Raw genomic sequence first — 17,731 nt, 5'->3', positions numbered from 1 at the left:
TTAGCATGCAGTGATTTATTTTCAGTTGTTGCAAATTTTCTGCATTTTCATATGACAATAATAAGTTCATGAAATTGTCCTCACCCTTGCACAAGATTTTTAAATACATTTTTTATTAGCGTGATGATAAAAGATGAATACATTATCAATGTTTTTTGTTGATTCATTTTCTGTCTGTGGGTAAATTCATTCATTGATTAATCTTTTCAGCTATTACTGTTCTGTGAAGGCTTTCAAGTTACACAACATTATTTCAACTGCAGAACTAAAACAAGTCGATTATTTATTCACTGCACAGATGCAGATGGTCAGAAAGTAAAGACAGGGTAATGCACAGTAGTTTGCACTACTGCAATCTAGAAAAGCCATCTCCTGCTCCCCAACGCAGCGATTTTCTTCTCTCTACTGACTGTCACCAGACAAAGTACAGTCTTTTCATCTCAAATGGCTTTTTTCTGTTCGTGGGGGCTTATCCATAAACTCCCCTCCTGGCACTGATTCCATTCATCCTGTGGGGGTAGGCCGAGAGCATGCAGCCTTTTTTCATCTGCGTGTATTGTGGGCTGAAGGTGAAAAGTAATTGTTTATTGTCTCCTGATTCCAGTGTGAGAGCTGCATAAGCACTTACCGTCACTGTCATCTTAACGGCACAGCACTTTTTCCATCACTGCCCTGAAACGTAGCGCTCCTGCACACACACACACACACACACACACACACACACACACACACACACACACTTCTGTGTCTTGGCTGTCCTGTGTGTTTGCTCTGGGGGTTGTGCTCCACAGGAGCCATCACACAGCTTCCTCAGAATCTGTGTGACTGCTGCAGCCAGAGCTTCAGGCTGTCTGTTCACACTCCTCACTCCCCTCCTCTCACTACTCTGGGTTCATTCGTCAAGCAGTCTCGGAAGAAGCCACGCTGAGGGCATTGATTCAACCACACCACGTCTTATTTAATTTGGGCTGACTTAAATGCTACCAAATATAAACAGAAGATCATCAACACCATTTGTTACCTCTTAGTGCTGCTGTTTACAGTATAGTTTTAACTGGAAATCTACCACATAGCCTAGTAAACAAGCTTACACACAATACAACTCCATGCACCAATACAGTATAGGCCACACACATTTCAGCTAAATCGCCATCTCTCTGACACAGTCCAGATGAAAATGAGATTAATTTGTAATTAGCATTGTTTTTTTTTGTTTCTTTTATTCCGTCATTCCCCTGTGCAGTAGGCTTATATGTAGTAGGGTGGGTGTTGTTACTATTAAACAGCAGGACTGCTAACATGATTCATAGAAAAATAATCAGAACCTGCAGAAACGAACACAGTGAATATACATCATCTTTGAACGCCTGTTCCAGTGACATAGGCTATAACATAAGATTATTAAAAAACAACATCAAGCCTAACTTTATATCCATCTCTAAGGTTTCAGATAATATTTATGTCCACTGTATATTGACATACAGTATGCATCGTCTTTCAAACATTCAACACATGAGTAAAGTTGAAATTAACATACCGTACACAAGTCAGATTTCCTCTGTCTATGTCTGTCTGTCACTTTTACCCGGTATTTAAATTAAAGACAGAAACAGAGGAAGACAGGGAGGGATTGGGATGACACTATATGTGCAGAAGTCAAATCCCTGCTCAAAGCATCACACTCTGGAGCAGCTGAAAGATTAAATGTGCTCTCCTAATTATGCACAAGTTTAAGGATTTAAGCTTTTATCCTTCATTATGTGCAAAGGAGAATATTTGAATTTGCCACACATACTGTTCGATTTTATTGCAGGACAAGGCAAATACAACATTTACTGGAGCATAAACAGGATATTAAAATTAAAATACCTCCTCATATTTGTATCCAGGGAAATAAAAACTCAAAAAAGTTATCCACAAGACCCTGTTTGTCTTCTTGATAAAAAGGAACACACTTTAATAGTCACAGCATTAGCAGAAGAGACTCCTAATAAATGTCTGACGCATTTGCTGTCTATATAGGCTGTGTTGTGTGATAAACAGGAGATGTATGCCCTCTCATTAGACCAATTTATCTCTGTCAGAGCCTACGTGTAAAAAGGCCCCGATGCATTAGCAGGCAGCATTGACTTCGCCACCACTTGCCAGGAACACTCTTGTAAAAAGGTACTTAAAGCAGAACGAGGAATTATAGCAAATTAACTCAGTTGTTTGCCGTCTGTGAGGCCTTGTTAGGGTTGACCCCTTAACAGCATTTGTCAGTCTAAATGGGCTGTTTTACCGGAGAAACCTTACGCTTTTAAGATCTGGTTACATATTTGATATCCAGCACACCTGACTATTGCTTTTCTGTCATAAAATCAGCTGTATCAAGACCACATGGCTGCACAGGTGGAGGACCATTTGTTATTGCCTCATGCCACCGCAGAAACACCTCTGGATGTCCTCGATGACGAATAGTTAAGATTTCACTCCATCGTTCCACTCTGTGCCTCTGCCTTTTGTTCTCCTGGCCCGCCTCCGTAAATCCCATCTCATCTTATCTTTCCATTTATCTTTTCCATTTCTTCCTTTAACAGAAATCCTCCGCCTACTCTCCACCAGCCGGAGCTTTGGTCAGACGACTTTAATGACTTCATCTGCAAGTGAGTGCGGATGCTCCTGTGTTTGTTATGCCTCTGTGGATAATAAATATTTACACTGATAGTACATAACCAAAATAAATTTGAATATAAATCCACTGCACTCCTCCTCCTCCTCCTCCTCCTCCTCCTCCTCCTCTTCCTCCTCTACCTATTCTCCCTCCTCCCCACAGATGTCTGATTAAGGACTTTGAGCTGAGACCAAATGTGCTAGACCTGCTCCAGCATGTGTTCATCAAACAGATTGTTGGCAGAGAGAAAATACTGCAGAAACAATTGATTGAACTCATTGATCTCAACCAACAAATAGGAGTCATTGAAAAAACAAGGTACTGTCCAAACTACATTTTGCTTGCTCGTTTCCTCGTTTCCTCTCCAAAGTCTCTCGTTTCTATGTGTATTTCTGACATTTTAGAAGTTGTACTACCCCTGTTTGTCTCGCAGTACGAGCAGAATACTCACACCATAAAGGGTTTGATAGATTTTGTTATAAACCCCAAGAAAACTTAAAGTCTGCAAGCCCTCCTGACAGTGGGTTTTATATGTTAGGCTGCAGCTTAACGTTTGCAGACAGTATAATCCAAATTACCCTCCTTGCTGGATGTTTTACAAGCCCTGTCACCCTCACATAAACAACAGCTCAATCCTGCTCCAGCTTCACTCGAGGTGGAGGCTGCACATCGTGTGTCACATGAGTCAAAATGTTGGCCCAAAAAAGTGTGTATTGCCCGTACGGTCATGAAATGTTAATCCTATTTCTGTCATTCAAGCCATCATGGAAAGACAGACAGAAGCACAGACAGTAATGACAGGTAACAAATGCCTATATGACCTTTATGCCACAGTAGGAGTAGATGATTATTGGCTCTTTTAGTTCGGAGCTCTTGTCGTAGTTGTGTTCGCACATGTATTTGCAATCAAGCACATGGGCTGGTTTTAGATTTTTTACATGCTCCCACCTGCCATGGCTTTCTGTCTTATAGGTCATGTTGCTGTCACATTTTCTCTGTAACTGGGGTTATGAGCTTTGCTGTGAAACACTACAGCAGTTGATGAGCTTCAAACCTCACCAGCGTTCATCAATAACTTTCACATAAATGGAGTTTCAGCAGAGATTAATTTCAATCACGATGGGAGATTACCACCGTCATCAACTAAATAATGATATATTTTCATGTAATAGTCAGATGTAATCAAACATTTCTGTTAATACATTATGTGAGGAAAACAGTAGATTGTAATGAGGTATTCCTAAAAAGTGCAGTCATTTTAAGCACTGCTGTTTACTGTCTGCATTTTGTTAATTCCAGATTTATTTTATTTAAAATGTGTTCTCACAGTAAACAGTGCAGATATTAGCCATAATCTCATGTCTGGAGTAACTAGTTAATATAAGGGAGGCAGATGGAACATTTAATAAGAAGTTTATTTAAGCCATCTTCTGGCTTCCAACACTTGGTGAAACAACCATCTAGAGTCTGGCAAGCGAAAATGTATACTGACGGACCCCATGCTTCAGCATTAGTGCTAGAGGATTATATTTACATTTAGATCTTTATCTAGTTTAATCTGTGATTATATTTACATTGTTTTCAGTTTGTTTTAAGTGAGGAGATGTTCCATTTTGCCTCAGCAAACACCATTGGCTGCACCATGGGCCGACTGAATTTTTATTGTTATGTGGAGTACATACATTACATATGTTGCCCAGTTAAAGACTTGGTTGTGTATTTGTGAGTTCTAGGCATGAACGCATCCACACTAAAAGAGGAGGCCACATGAAGACACAGACTGACCCAGATGAGGTGGACGACCTCGCCACCCTAGAGGTTCTAGACGAGGTAGGATAGTCGACAGTCTACAAAAACAGTAATACTCTGCTGCAGTCATGAGGGGACAGACATTCTCACAGTAGACATAATAAAGCAAAAATGGTGTAAACAGATTACAATTGTGAGATACAGAAGAACTCCTAACGTATTTCATGACAAAGGACATCATTGTATTCTCTGTTGTGGAGGAAGATTGTCTTTGATTTTGGACACAGCAGTTGTCAAAATAATCTCTAACAATAAATATATCTTTTCAAAAATCCAGTCCACACCACAACAATATTGACAATAAGATTACTTTCAGAGCGATTTGATGAATGATAATATGATATACAACCTATTAAATGCGTATAAAATATAATTTTAGGCCGTAAATCACACATTAAAAAAACATAATTTGACTTTTTCGGGTCTCTGAAGTCCTTAATTATGTCCTCTGTTGTTGTTGTTTTATACCAAAGTACAACTCTTGTAAAAGAGTTTTGGATAACTCCTCTCGTCTCTGAAGAACTGTGAACCCATATATTATATATACGTACAGCAGTAGCAGCTCATAAGTACACATTTTCCTATTAAGCTGCCAACATTCATTCATCAGTGTGAATGCTCACATTGTTATCATTATAGTTATTGTCATAGTGCTTTTGGTGTGGACGGCCGTTAAGCCAACAAGAAAAATGAAACTTTGAACATTTACATTTTCATAATAACTGAGCAATCTCCATGTGCAGAGGAAGCCCACATGAAACAGTCAAAAGCTTCAGAACAGCCGCTGGATGGACCACAACGATTACATTTACATCTGAAAAAGATCTATGATATTCTGTAAAAACATAGTAATTGTTATATATATTGTAATGATTGCGTCCAGTGCTATTTGTACTTTATTTGCTTGTTTTTCCCCGATCAACCTTGTCGGTCTGTTGAACAACCAGTGAAAAATGCACGGCAGCATGTTTTGCACAAATAACACGAAGAGCAATTTATCAAATCTGAATGCTGCATTGACGTATTGAATGATACAATCAGTCTGAGTTGCCAGCGGATATTTCCACCCATCCTTCAAGATGAGGAGCTCTGCTGGTGTGAGGGATGCAGTGTCCTGCTGTTGTTGATGTACCTGTCCCGGCAGTGAGAAGACAGGGAGAATTAATCACCATATGACATAATGATAATACATTGACGTAACACGCGTCAGAGGCCTTGACTTGAGGCAGGACATAAGCTAAAGTACAGCTTGTTGTCTCTCATAATAGGGTTCTGACAATAATCCTGGTTATACCGGTTGTGTGAATCACGCTTGTTGCTGTTTTTCAGAACATAGTCGCAGAGAAGCTTCAGATCCGCTATGGAAGAGATCAAATTTACACGTATGTGGGAGACATCCTCATCGCAGTCAATCCTTTCCATAAGATGGAGATATACACTCCTCAGGTTTGTGGATCTAGGCCTTTTTTGTGTGGGTGTGTGTTTGTTTTACGCACCTGTGCTCATACATTTGGTCAATAATGTACTGAATGTAGCCCAGCGTATCTCATTAGTGCCTCTGCAGTTCTTCAGTCGGCTGCATCCCATTTAGCCTCACCTCCACACACACACACACACTCACTCACTCTGCCCCTGTTTCCCTGTCTCTTCCACAGCTCACTGACTGTATTTTCCTCCTAATCATCATGTTATGCTTTGCCTCAAGTTTGTAGCTATTTTTCATTCCTCTCCTCTCAGAACAAAAATATAATATAGTGTATGGACAGATAGTTTGCACCGAGGGAAAATGGTGTGTAGTAGCAAAAAGAAGCAAAGCCATATCATGATAACATTCATTTAATTTTCTAATACATAATATATGCTTTGTATCAGTTACATTCATGTGCATGTTTTAAACCAGTATTTTCTTTTCATTCTTAACCATCATACCTTAATAGTACACTAAGATGTACATAGGAGCTAAGCGTACAGCTAACCCACCACACATCTTCGCTGTGGCTGACGTGGCCTACCAGTCCATGGTGTCATACAACACAGACCAGGTAAGATTTTGTGGTCTCTGAGTTAGCTGTTGTCACTAATGGAGTCAAATGTCCTTATAGTGTAATTTTGTTAGCATTATTACCACAAGCTTCCCATTAAACTCCTTGCCTTTCTGTGTGCAGTGTATTGTGATCAGTGGGGAAAGTGGAGCTGGGAAAACAGAGAGTGCTCATCTGTTGGTGCAGCAGCTGACGGTTCTTGGGAAGGTGAGTCATAAATGTCCATGAATGTAACATTTCATTAACATGTCCTTCCCATTATAGTTTATTCATTCATTCAAGGATCATAAAGTCTTCCTGAATAAAAACATGAAATATGCTATTTAAAATGACCAAAATGGGTATTAGACATTCATATTCACAATCATACAAATCTTTTCTATAAAAGCATTTCAGACTAACAGAACTCCAAAGTTAAAGTTTTGAATTGTGGAACAGCTGTATGTCTTGGCCAGCAACCTGTGTACCTCCAGCCAACTGTGGATATTTAGAAAATTCAATATCTAAAAGGCACCATCAAGGCACTTTGAACATCCTATGATCAGTTTGTTTGACGCTCCAGCTGAGGCCAGTCACGATTTGCAATTTGATTGAAAAGAAAGTTACATTTCAAATCACTTTTTGCATTTTTTTTATAGGTGGAGGGATGAAATAAGAAATGGCAGTGTCACTTTTGATGAGAATAACAGGAATAGAAAGGCTTATGACAGGAATCCATGCATCATTTCATGACAGAGATGTATTGCTTGCACTATATTGGTTTCCCAGTTACTTAGCTCGAATAATATTTTATTCAGGCCAATAATCAAACACTCCAAGAGAAGATCCTGCTGGTCAACAACCTGGTGGAGGCTTTTGGGAACGCCTGCACTGTCATCAATGACAACTCCAGCCGCTTTGGCAAGTACCTGGAGATGAAGTTCACTTGCGGAGGAACGGTTGTCGGAGCGCAGATATCTGAGTACCTGCTGGAGAAATCCAGAGTCATCCATCAGGCAGTGTAAATATCACTTCTTTCCTGTTTTTGTTATTTTTGTCAAATGTAAGCAACCTCATGACAGTTATTACTATTCTGACCTTCTTTTGACAATGACATCCATAGAAATTAGAATCATTTGTCTGTACGTTTTCTTAACATTGCCAGGAAAGTAATTTTTCAGCCTGCTGGCCAGGGATCAGCTCATAATGGAGTCTGTCTCTCTTCCCTTCACCTCTACCTTCCTCCATCTGAAACTGGTGGTATTTGCCTTCCACCTGCTCTTCAGTCAATCCATCTTTTCTTCTTATCATGTGTCTGGGGAGCGAACCGGGTCAAGTGGACCACAATCTTTGATCAAACAGGAAATAAGCTAGCTCTTATTTCCTGTTTGATCAAAGATTGTGGTCTTGCAAGTATCCTTAGTGGAACTTCAAAGGCAGCCTCAAGTATACCATCAGAAAACAGACACAGAGGTCAGAGGGTTTGATTTGGCTGCGAGCATTGTGTGTATTTACTTTTCTTCAGCCTGTTATTGGATACTAATTTGGGGGGATGGCAAAGAATTATGCTTCAAAAGAGGCATTCATATTTCATTACTGCTGTCAGGAACATTATGTTTTTGGATTTGTTTGTTTGTGAGGATTTTGGTAAGCAGAATATCTAAATGACACATTTTATTGGTTAGGCCAATAGTTCGGCCAGTAGCTTTCTTCTATAAATGTAGCCATGCCAAGATTACCCTTGACATCATCAGAGTTATTTTACCAGACTAACAAAGCTCCTGCATAGCTACAGAAGACATTGTACAACTGTTTTCACTCATGTGGAGCCCCTAAACTTAAGGTTTAAGTTATTAGGTAAGTCAAAATAATAGTGTTACTTAAATGAATAACACTAAAATAATGCAATGTGGTGATTTTTATTTTTGTCAAATATAAAGACTGCATGGATCTTTGACAGATTTTATTTTTATTTTACATGTTATAATATAATATGAGATGATATACAGATATGGATACATTCATCCATAGATAAAAAAAAAAACGTAAGTATTTAACTAAAAATATTATTTATTGATGTATTTTGTTATATTTTTTACTTGTCTGATATTGTGAAATGCTTCTCTAACAAAAGATGGTGCATACATCTTGCAAGGCTGAGTAATTCTCCTGTCTGCTTTTTAGGTTTCAGCTTGTTTCCTCCTTGTTCATTGTCTTATATCTGCAATATTTTCATTTTACCCCGCTGGCTTTAAGACCTGAATTTCCAAGCTACATCTTGTATTTCCACAGAGGGGAGAGGAACTTCCACATCTTCTACTACATTTATGCTGGCCTGGCTGACAGGAAGAAACTAGCCCACTACAAGCTCTCTGACAGCAAAACACCTAAGTAGGTTTGACATTCCTTAGCCCTTCTTTTAAACACTGTTATTTCCCACTCACAAAGCAAACTTCCTACTTCCTGTGACCCAAATTGTGATCTTTGTGTTTCCTTTTTGATCTGCAGGTATCTGTGCAACGAGCACATTAAATTAGGGCCTGACATAGTGAGCAACACCTTCTACAAAGAGCAGTTTGATGCAGTGGAGCAGTGTTTCAAAGTCATTGGATTCACCCTGGAGGTACAAACTACTGCATTAATTACTTGGCGCAAAGCTGAACGTGGTCTGCCAACAAGGTTTAACAGCAAAATCTTCATCTTAACGTTCACACATGCTCTCACACTCACGTATTATATGAAAATGTGTATAACTATATGACAACATGTAAGTAAGTATACCAATGAGCTCTAAAAAAAATACATAACATACGCTTTAAAACTAGAGGAGAAGTAGTTCCTCACGTCCACTGTACGGCATGTGATGGAGCATGAAGCTACAGGCACATGTAGGCAGTCAGCTGTTAGCATTGTGGAGGCTAATGAAGCTCAAAGAACTGATTGCCTCTGGGATCTGCACGTCAATAGTACTTATCGTGTAATGACTTGGCAGTACTGAATGAAAAACCTTTCTTCTACAGTCCATTTTGTCTTGCATGAAATCAGTGTGAACTCTATAAAGAGGATCTTTGAATTCATCTATCTTGAGACAGTAACTTGCATGTAGACAGATTTCCAAATTTTGCTTCAGGTGAATAAAGGAGTTTATTTTTATTTTATTTTTTTGAATATTACTTTTGTTGTCATATTATGACATCTCAAACCTCAATCTCATTTCTTTTCTCAATAAAATGTAAGGTTTGTTCACTGGTGCTCTTTTTGTTGTGTTTTTAGCTAATTAACTTGTATATTTAGACCACACAAACCATTGTCATTGTGACCAGACACAAAACATTACATCCTATATAAAAGGACATTTGATTAATTGGCCAATTTGAATATAATGGACCATATTACAGCACTTGAACTGAGATAAAAACAGTACAACTCCTCCAAAACATCAACCTTCATAGCACTCACATTTGTTGGGAGCTCAAATTATTTACAAAAGCTTTTAATTTGAGGGTAAAAATTACTCATTTGAGATACTAATAATGATTAATGTGCTCGAGTTGTCCAAAAATGTAACCCATCTGACCACCAGCAACACCTACAATGGCAATAATTCATGTCAAACAATGACAATGATCTAATTCAAGTACTACTGTGTTATATTAGCTGATAATAGAGTAATGAAAAACAGTCATTATGGTATCTTTAAAATTTCCATCCAGATATACCAGTACATGAGGCTGTACAATGTACCTGACATTATTTGATATCAAGGTGACAACATATACTGTCTCCCAAACTCTAAGGTAATAAAGTATTACAATCACTTCTGCAGGAGCTGGGCAGCGTTTACAGCACTCTGGCTGCCATCCTCAACTCCGGCGATATCGAGTTTTCTCCGGTTGCCACGGAGCACCAAACTGACAAGAGCGACATCACCAACATTTCTGTCCTGGATAACGGTAAGAGGAGAAACATCTACATCCCCACTCCTTCCCCTCCCCCTTCTGCTCTCCTCCTTTAAACTATTCTTCTGAAATAAGTTAACCATTGGTGCAAACAGGCTACAGCTGTATTGTCATTACCAAACATACAGTCATTAGGCAATGGTTAGAGTTAATGGAACTTTGTTTTCCTCTGGTATTATAGATCCTAAAGCAAGAGAGCATGAGTGTCCTTTGTCACTTATTTTTATGTGCACCCCAGAACTCTAAAACATTATTTTTATTTCTGAGGAGAGTTAAGGTTGCACATTTGCACACCCCGCATGTATTGCTTGCACTCATTCAACTTTAGAAATGTTAACTTTCATCCCATTCCTTATCTAATGTCCCCTTAGTGGCATCACTGCTGTGTATCCGCTCAGACGAGCTCCAGGAAGCCCTGACCTCCCACTGTGTTGTGGCCCGGGGAGAGACAATCGTCAGGCCCAACACGGTGGAAAAGGCGGCAGAGGTGAGGGACGCCATGGGCAAGGCTCTCTACGGCCGCCTCTTCAGCTGGATTGTCAACCGCATCAACTCGCTGCTGCGGCCCGACAGCATAGGGTGAGAGCAGGAGCAGAAAATGTGATGTGTTTGGCTTGAATGCAAAATGAGGTAATCTCAGAAAGTTTCTACATTTGTATAGATGAAAAACTGCACAATAAGATCACTGCCAGCTCAGCAAATGTTAGCTTGTCAACACACTATAGTAAGATGGTGAACAAGCTGACATTAGCATTTACACAAATATAGTCTTACAGGCCCACTAACATGCCTGTAGACTTCTAGTCTTGTTTTCATCTTAATACACATTTATTTTTAACAGCCCTAGATTGTGTTTATCTAAGATTTCCTTCATATTTATTTTGTGGTTGACCTCTAAAACATAAAAAAATACATTTTAGAAGGGAAAAAGTACTTAGGGGCTTACTGGTCACAACTCACAGACATAGTCCACCTGTGACAAGGTACCATAACTAGGGAATCCTTCATTTCCAGAGGTCAGCCGCCAACATGGCGCTCGTGTAAAGTAATTGTGATTTTAGATAGAGGGGATGGACATTTTGGAGAAGCTGGGATGCTGCCGAACTGCAGTCGACATTTGACACAAATGACGAAACTAGTAAATACTTCTAAATGACTTTTCATTCCTCTGACCTCCAGAGAGGATGACAAGGGCTTGAACATCGGCATCCTGGACATCTTTGGCTTTGAGAACTTCAAGAAGAACTCTTTTGAGCAGCTCTGCATCAACATCGCCAATGAGCAGATCCAGTTTTACTTCAACCAGCACATATTCGCTTGGGAACAGGTAAAAGCTCGGACCAGCATCCACCCTAAACTATCAGTAAAATCAAAGAACACTTTCTGAGTGCTTGAATCCCTTCCTGGAAAGCGCTTTGTATGCATTTTTCACCTTGGTACTACCTCATTTCCATCTAAATGGTGATAACATGTCATCATTTGTCACTCTGTGCTTTAAGAGAGACGGCAAGGGTAAAATATGCTGCTGTCTTTATTTACGGGAGAATGAGGTTCGCGATTCTCCCTTTATTCAGTCTCGTGGGTGTGTTCTGCCTTGGGGGGGCAGAGAATGGTTTGCTAATGTTAAATGATTTGGTCTCACCCATAGAGAGGAGCTATAAATCATCCCAAACGAGGGTCAATTAGGAGTTGAAGACAGTTAGCGTTTGACTTAATCTCACTCTTGGGTATTGTTGGCACCAGGCCCAGAAATACATTTGTCCTATACTGCCACCATATATACAGAGCATAGGGGAATTGTAGTGGGCTATGAGATTAAGAAGCATAACCTAACTTGTCACATCTACAGTTAAATGAAGCAGATTTACCTATATGTTTCCATACATGTTTACACATGTGGACACGATATGCCTGCGTCCCTGCAGATTTCCTGATGCGGCTCGTTTACTTCGCAGTGTGCAGGTCACGCTAGAATAAGCCCGCTGATTTGATGTTGTTTGTTCCCATTTTGTCCTTTTCTTCTCAGAATAGAAGTCTCTAGTAATGTTGCTGAGTCATACTAGGAACTCTGAGAGTCAGTCAACCTGATGTGATCAGGTTAGCTGAGTATAAAGTGGAGGTCTTAGCTTACTTTGCCCTCCAGACCAGATTTATCCAAAGGGGGGAAGAGCTGTGTATAATGCAATGAAAGGCAACAAAATCTAGTTCTGGCTTGTTGTTGGTTGGCTGACAGTTGGCCAGTTAATAAAAAGTTTAGGCTCTCTGAACATTCAATCATGACATTTAAAAGTTAAAGCAAAGAGAACAGACTTAAAGGTGGATTTAAAGGTTCACTTGATATTCCTGCATCTGACATAACAGCACCAAAACAAAACTAAAAAACAGCTTCTGGCTTTACAAAGCTGCTCTGTTATTACAGCTGTGCAGCAGGAAACATCTCATCAATCACTTTTGTACAATCAATCCAACATGGTATTCTATTGATCAGATAAGATAAGATGTTCCTTTATTGATCCCCCATAGGAGAAATTCAAGTCAGACACAGCAACATAGGGGGAATGTGGTGCAAACAGCAAGTATAATAAAATAAAAATAAAAATTGCAAATACAAATATAAAATACAAAGTAATAAATGTTTAGTTAATACAAACATTTCTCTGCTTTTGCTGAACAAGAAAAAGGGTGGGAATGAACAGATTAGGAACTAATGTTTCCACCAAACTTTAGACAGTTTTTAGACCTGATGAGATCATTTTAGGCCACAATACAACACAACATGTACATCCAAGAGGTTGCCTTTCAAAAAAATAGAAGTAAGAATCTTGTGAAGCCATGGTTATAGTCACAGTATCTCCCGTTTCTGTACAGGATGAGTACCTGAACGAGGAGGTGGATGCTCGGATGATTGAGTATGAGGACAACCGACCCCTCCTGGACCTGTTCTTACAGAAGCCCATGGGAATGCTCTCACTTCTGGATGAGGAGAGTCGCTTCCCACAGGCCACCGACCAGACCCTCGTAGGTCAGTCCCTTCAGCTTACGATTGGACAACCTTTATTTGCCCTGCAAATGCTGACGGAGCTTGTTATGTCTTCAGAAACTCCCAATGTTCTAAAACAATTTTCATGTTAAGCAGTACCTACCAGCCTCACAGAACGAGAAATTGCTGATCTACCCTACAGAACATATTCATAGTGGTTGGGGGGTAATTAACCAATGTATTATTGGACATTTTAGAGAAATTTGAAGATAACCTCAAGACTAAAAGCTTCTGGAGACCAAAGAGGGTTGACCTTGGCTTTGGTATTCACCACTACGCCGGAAAGGTAATTGATATTTGATTATGACAATATGTACATGAAGGTTTTACTTTAAACTGAAGCTACTTGATGTGCGTTGGCCTTCACATAAGTATTCTTTCTCTCTACCTAACTCTAAGGTGATTTACAATGCTTCAGGCTTTTTGGCCAAGAACAGGGACATGCTACCAGCCGACATTGTCCTGCTGCTGAGGTCGTCAGAAAACGAGCTCACTCGCAAGCTGGTCACCCACCCCCTCACCAAAACAGGTAGAGGAGAAAAGCTCTTTCTTTGACGCACAGAAGGTTTCCCCCGGGAAAATAGGAAGACAAATAATAGGGAAGTTGTTTGCAACAACCTGTCATTTAGGCAGTTTATACAGTGAGCAGCATACTTAAAGTAAAACAACAGGCTATTGTTACCTATTTTAGCCAGGCTTTCCTCTCGTCTGCCAGACTTTTGTTGTAATAAGCTGGCCTTGGCAGTGAGAGTAACCTTTGTTACTTCCAGCTCTGTCAAAATCAAATCACAAAGCCAATAATCACATAATCACTCTCTTAAAGTAGTCTTAAAGCTGTCGTATCAAGCTCATATAAAAAGGAAAGAACTCCCCTGGTGTCTGCTCCATTGAGTTCAGTTAATTAAATGATCAACAGTTTTATTTTTTATGGTGTTCAGTGTGACGGGGCCTTTTTCCAGACTTTTAGACAGTTTTCTACTAAAAATATATATTATTTAATATACTAGCCTATATATTTATCCCAACTGATAAAAACATATGCACGCAGCCACATTTCTGTGTTTTATTCTTATATGTATTACTAACTCTCCCCTTGGTGAGTGAGGGCAGTTTGTGTTAACTGATCCTCCCTTTGTTTATTTCATAGGCAACCTTGCCCACACCAAGGGTAAAGGCATAAACACAATGCGCAGCCCGCGGACCCCGACACGCACCATCACCTTCGCCAAGGTACTTACAGCACTGTCTGCATTATCACTGTATTATCTTCTACATCAAGAACTTCCCCTGAAAAGTTGTTCAATCAATTTTTTCCTTCTTGTTCTCACTACCAGAGCCAAAAACTGCTCTTGAATTACAATTATCTCTTGTCTTTACAGTGCTTTTCATTTCTACTCTTTTTTTGTCTCCTTTTTGTCCTCCTCTCTCTGTCTGTCTCTCTGTCTCTCCATTTCTGTCGCAAAAGATGGGAGTCCTAACTTTATACAGTTCTTTTTCTTTTAGTGAGGTAATCAACATGTTTCCATATAGTTTGTTTTTGAGTATTATTTTACCAATGTAGATAGCCTTACTCGCTCTAGATCTAAAACTTACAAATAGATCAAAATGGTTTGTATTTCTATTAGCATCAGTGACAACTAAACCCTGTTACAATCAATTTTATAGCTTATGCAAAGCAAGCTATTTTCCCTACATTTATACATGTCTGCATATCTTTGTGCTCATGAATGTCTGCAACCTTTGTAGGGTGCTAAATGTATTAACACTCCCCCAACTACCTCTGAATGTATGTATGTCTTTTGGATTGTAGTTGAATGTTTATAGCACCATGGCTCATGCTGATAACTAGTTTAAGTTTAAACTTTTCAAAGAAATTGCCTAAGAAAGTAGTAAAACTTTACAGTTTGCATTCAAAGTATTCAATAATCAACCAGAGCTTTTTTCAGTTGCCAATGGCCAAATAAGAACTTCTTTTAAAGAAATGAAATTACTTACTTGAGTGAATTCATTTAAATTGTGGCAGTACACGTTTGCAGTGCCTGCTAAATATAAAGCTTGAGGCAATTTGCTCACCTAAAAGCAATTGACAGTAGCTACATTTAAATGAACTGTGTTTGATGAGTCCTTGAATCTATTTCCATTCATCTGCATATGTTAGACAAAAAGCTCATCAAAGGCTTCGCTCTTAAGAGGCACAATGAGCATTCAAAATGCTATAAACAGTATTAGCCTGATGGCTTGCTATAAACTGGTTTCCCCCAGTGTAATAGTGCTGAGAATTAGACGTAGAGCTTGTTAAAAAATAGATGCTGGATACAGGTTAATACATTTGTATGTGTAATGTGTTATATTCATATTGATGTCTTTATGAGAGCAAATACTGTAAGTTTTTGTTAGTGCATAGTTAATTAGAACAGTTTTTAAGCATTTCATTTATGATTTTGAATTTGTCTGATTTTAACTGAGCACTTTTTGAAGTAATAGCTTGGAGTTGTATTCATGCAGGCCGTACTCTTGATTTGGCACTGTTTTTTTTTTTTTTTGTTTATACATTTTATGCGTCTCTTTTGCAGCCTTCTCGGAAATTAAAGCACACTCCTGAAAAAAAAAGCTTGCTTCATGCACCTCTCGATGACACAGTGCAAATGCAAACGGTGATTTTTCAAAGGAAGATAAAAAAAAGTAGTATACAGAAAAATTGTAATGAAAATATCACTTACATTACAATTTTAAAGATGTGACTCTCCTGCAGGTGTGCTTCAGTTGACACAGTTGTTAATACTGTTCAAAACTTTATGTCAGCCAGTGCTCTCATTTCGTCTTGTTATGCTCAACTACCCAATTGGCCTTATGTGCATTGTCCTAAATTTTTCCCTTGCTTCTCATAAAGTTGAATGTAAAGGCATTAGTTTGTAGACACATACAGTATGCCATGAATTATTGTGATTTTTGACTAGCTTCATTTTTATCTGTACAGCCAGGAGAACCTGGAGACACGCCTTACCACCCAAGAGAAACCACCAACATGAGAACGCAGACAGTGGCCTCCTATTTCAGAGTAAGACTAGTTTCCTTACCAAAATTGTTACATAAACCCTTAATAAAGCTGCCTCATGGGTTTCCCTCTTCTTTTTCTCTTTCCAGTACTCTCTGATGGACCTGCTGTCCAAGATGGTGGCAGGGCAGCCTCACTTTGTTCGCTGTATCAAACCAAACAACGATCGGCAGTCCAACAAGTTTGACCGGGAGAAGGTCCTAGTTCAGCTGCGATACACTGGAGTTCTGGAGACTGCCAAGATCAGACGACAGGGCTACTCTCACCGGATCCTGTTTGCTAACTTCATAAAGAGGTCAGCAGGCTCTCACTTCCCACCAAGGCTCATTCAGATGAAAATCAGTGTATGATGTGTGTTGGCCCTTGTATTAGTGTCAGTATTAATATTAGCTGATTCCGCTGTCTGTTTCAGGTACTACATCCTAGCTTTCCATGCTCATGAGGAGCCAGCTGCGACTCAAGAAACATGTGCTGCAATCATGGAGAAGGCCAAGCTGGAGAACTGGGCAATGGGGAAGACTAAGGTTAGTAGAGATGTTTCATTTTATTTAACTGAATGTATTATTTGGCTCTACGTTTGATAATGCAGTATGAAGGAACTGAAGTAGCAGGGCTGTATGCTTACATTTATTTTTAGGGGGACTAGTGCCCAGGGGCAACCTGGCTTAACTGGGACATTACTAAAGCATTTTGAAAGATAAGATGCACTTAGGATATAAAAAAGGGCAGTATTGCATTGTGTTTCACAAATACATCCCTTTTCAAACAACCAATTATTTTTAGGCTTTTGCAATTACGCTTGGCATTTAATCGGAATCCTTTGAAACCTCTTAGTAAACCTATTTATATCTGCGTTCAACTTTTTTAAATTATAAATAACTAAAACTCAAAAGATCCAGAATTAACAACTCTGCTCAATTTATTGATTTAATATGAATGAATTACACTTGTCACTGGGAAATTCTGACTGAAATAAACGAGAGGCAATCAGCTGATGATTTTACTAGACTTGACAACAGCAAACTGTCATTTTGACCTGTTATTAAGTTAGTCATGGAACTAACATTTAGTTAATGAGAGTTGATATGGCCTACTGTTTTTCCATTTAATTGGCTGAAAAGGAAAAGCTGCTTCCTGAATAATGTATACACTAAACATCACTAATAACAGCATCAGAACTTGCACATTCTTTAG

At 39.2% G+C, this 17,731-nt stretch overlaps 1 protein-coding gene across 6 annotated transcripts in view; it reads left to right on the top strand.

The window, feature by feature from the left end:
• myo3a (myosin IIIA) overlaps window positions 1–17,731 on the top strand; it is a 58,981-nt gene that overhangs the window by 29,101 nt on the left and 12,149 nt on the right. For 4 of the 6 annotated variants that reach the window (XM_051410808.1, XM_051410809.1, XM_051410806.1 and 1 more), the window contains exons 8-29: window positions 2,580–2,645; window positions 2,816–2,971; window positions 3,413–3,454; window positions 4,381–4,483; window positions 5,792–5,908; window positions 6,400–6,504; window positions 6,628–6,711; window positions 7,302–7,504; window positions 8,776–8,874; window positions 8,992–9,106; window positions 10,310–10,436; window positions 10,814–11,021; window positions 11,622–11,769; window positions 13,311–13,464; window positions 13,680–13,768; window positions 13,882–14,011; window positions 14,630–14,712; window positions 14,948–14,989; window positions 16,056–16,136; window positions 16,460–16,540; window positions 16,627–16,832; window positions 16,950–17,061. In XM_051410808.1, coding sequence (XP_051266768.1) covers window positions 2,580–2,645; window positions 2,816–2,971; window positions 3,413–3,454; window positions 4,381–4,483; window positions 5,792–5,908; window positions 6,400–6,504; window positions 6,628–6,711; window positions 7,302–7,504; window positions 8,776–8,874; window positions 8,992–9,106; window positions 10,310–10,436; window positions 10,814–11,021; window positions 11,622–11,769; window positions 13,311–13,464; window positions 13,680–13,768; window positions 13,882–14,011; window positions 14,630–14,712; window positions 14,948–14,989; window positions 16,056–16,136; window positions 16,460–16,540; window positions 16,627–16,832; window positions 16,950–17,061 — 2,551 coding nt within the window. The remainder of the gene's footprint in view (window positions 1–2,579; window positions 2,646–2,815; window positions 2,972–3,412; window positions 3,455–4,380; window positions 4,484–5,791; window positions 5,909–6,399; window positions 6,505–6,627; window positions 6,712–7,301; window positions 7,505–8,775; window positions 8,875–8,991; window positions 9,107–10,309; window positions 10,437–10,813; window positions 11,022–11,621; window positions 11,770–13,310; window positions 13,465–13,679; window positions 13,769–13,881; window positions 14,012–14,629; window positions 14,713–14,947; window positions 14,990–16,055; window positions 16,137–16,459; window positions 16,541–16,626; window positions 16,833–16,949; window positions 17,062–17,731) is intronic. The other 2 variants (XM_051410807.1, XM_051410811.1) reach the window with 2 other exon arrangements.

This window comes from Dicentrarchus labrax, unplaced genomic scaffold (assembly GCF_905237075.1).
Source record: "Dicentrarchus labrax unplaced genomic scaffold, dlabrax2021, whole genome shotgun sequence".
NCBI lineage: Eukaryota > Metazoa > Chordata > Actinopteri > Moronidae > Dicentrarchus > Dicentrarchus labrax.
The sequence above is the reverse complement of the archived record's forward strand: the minus strand, read 5'-3'. Positions and strand labels throughout refer to the sequence as shown.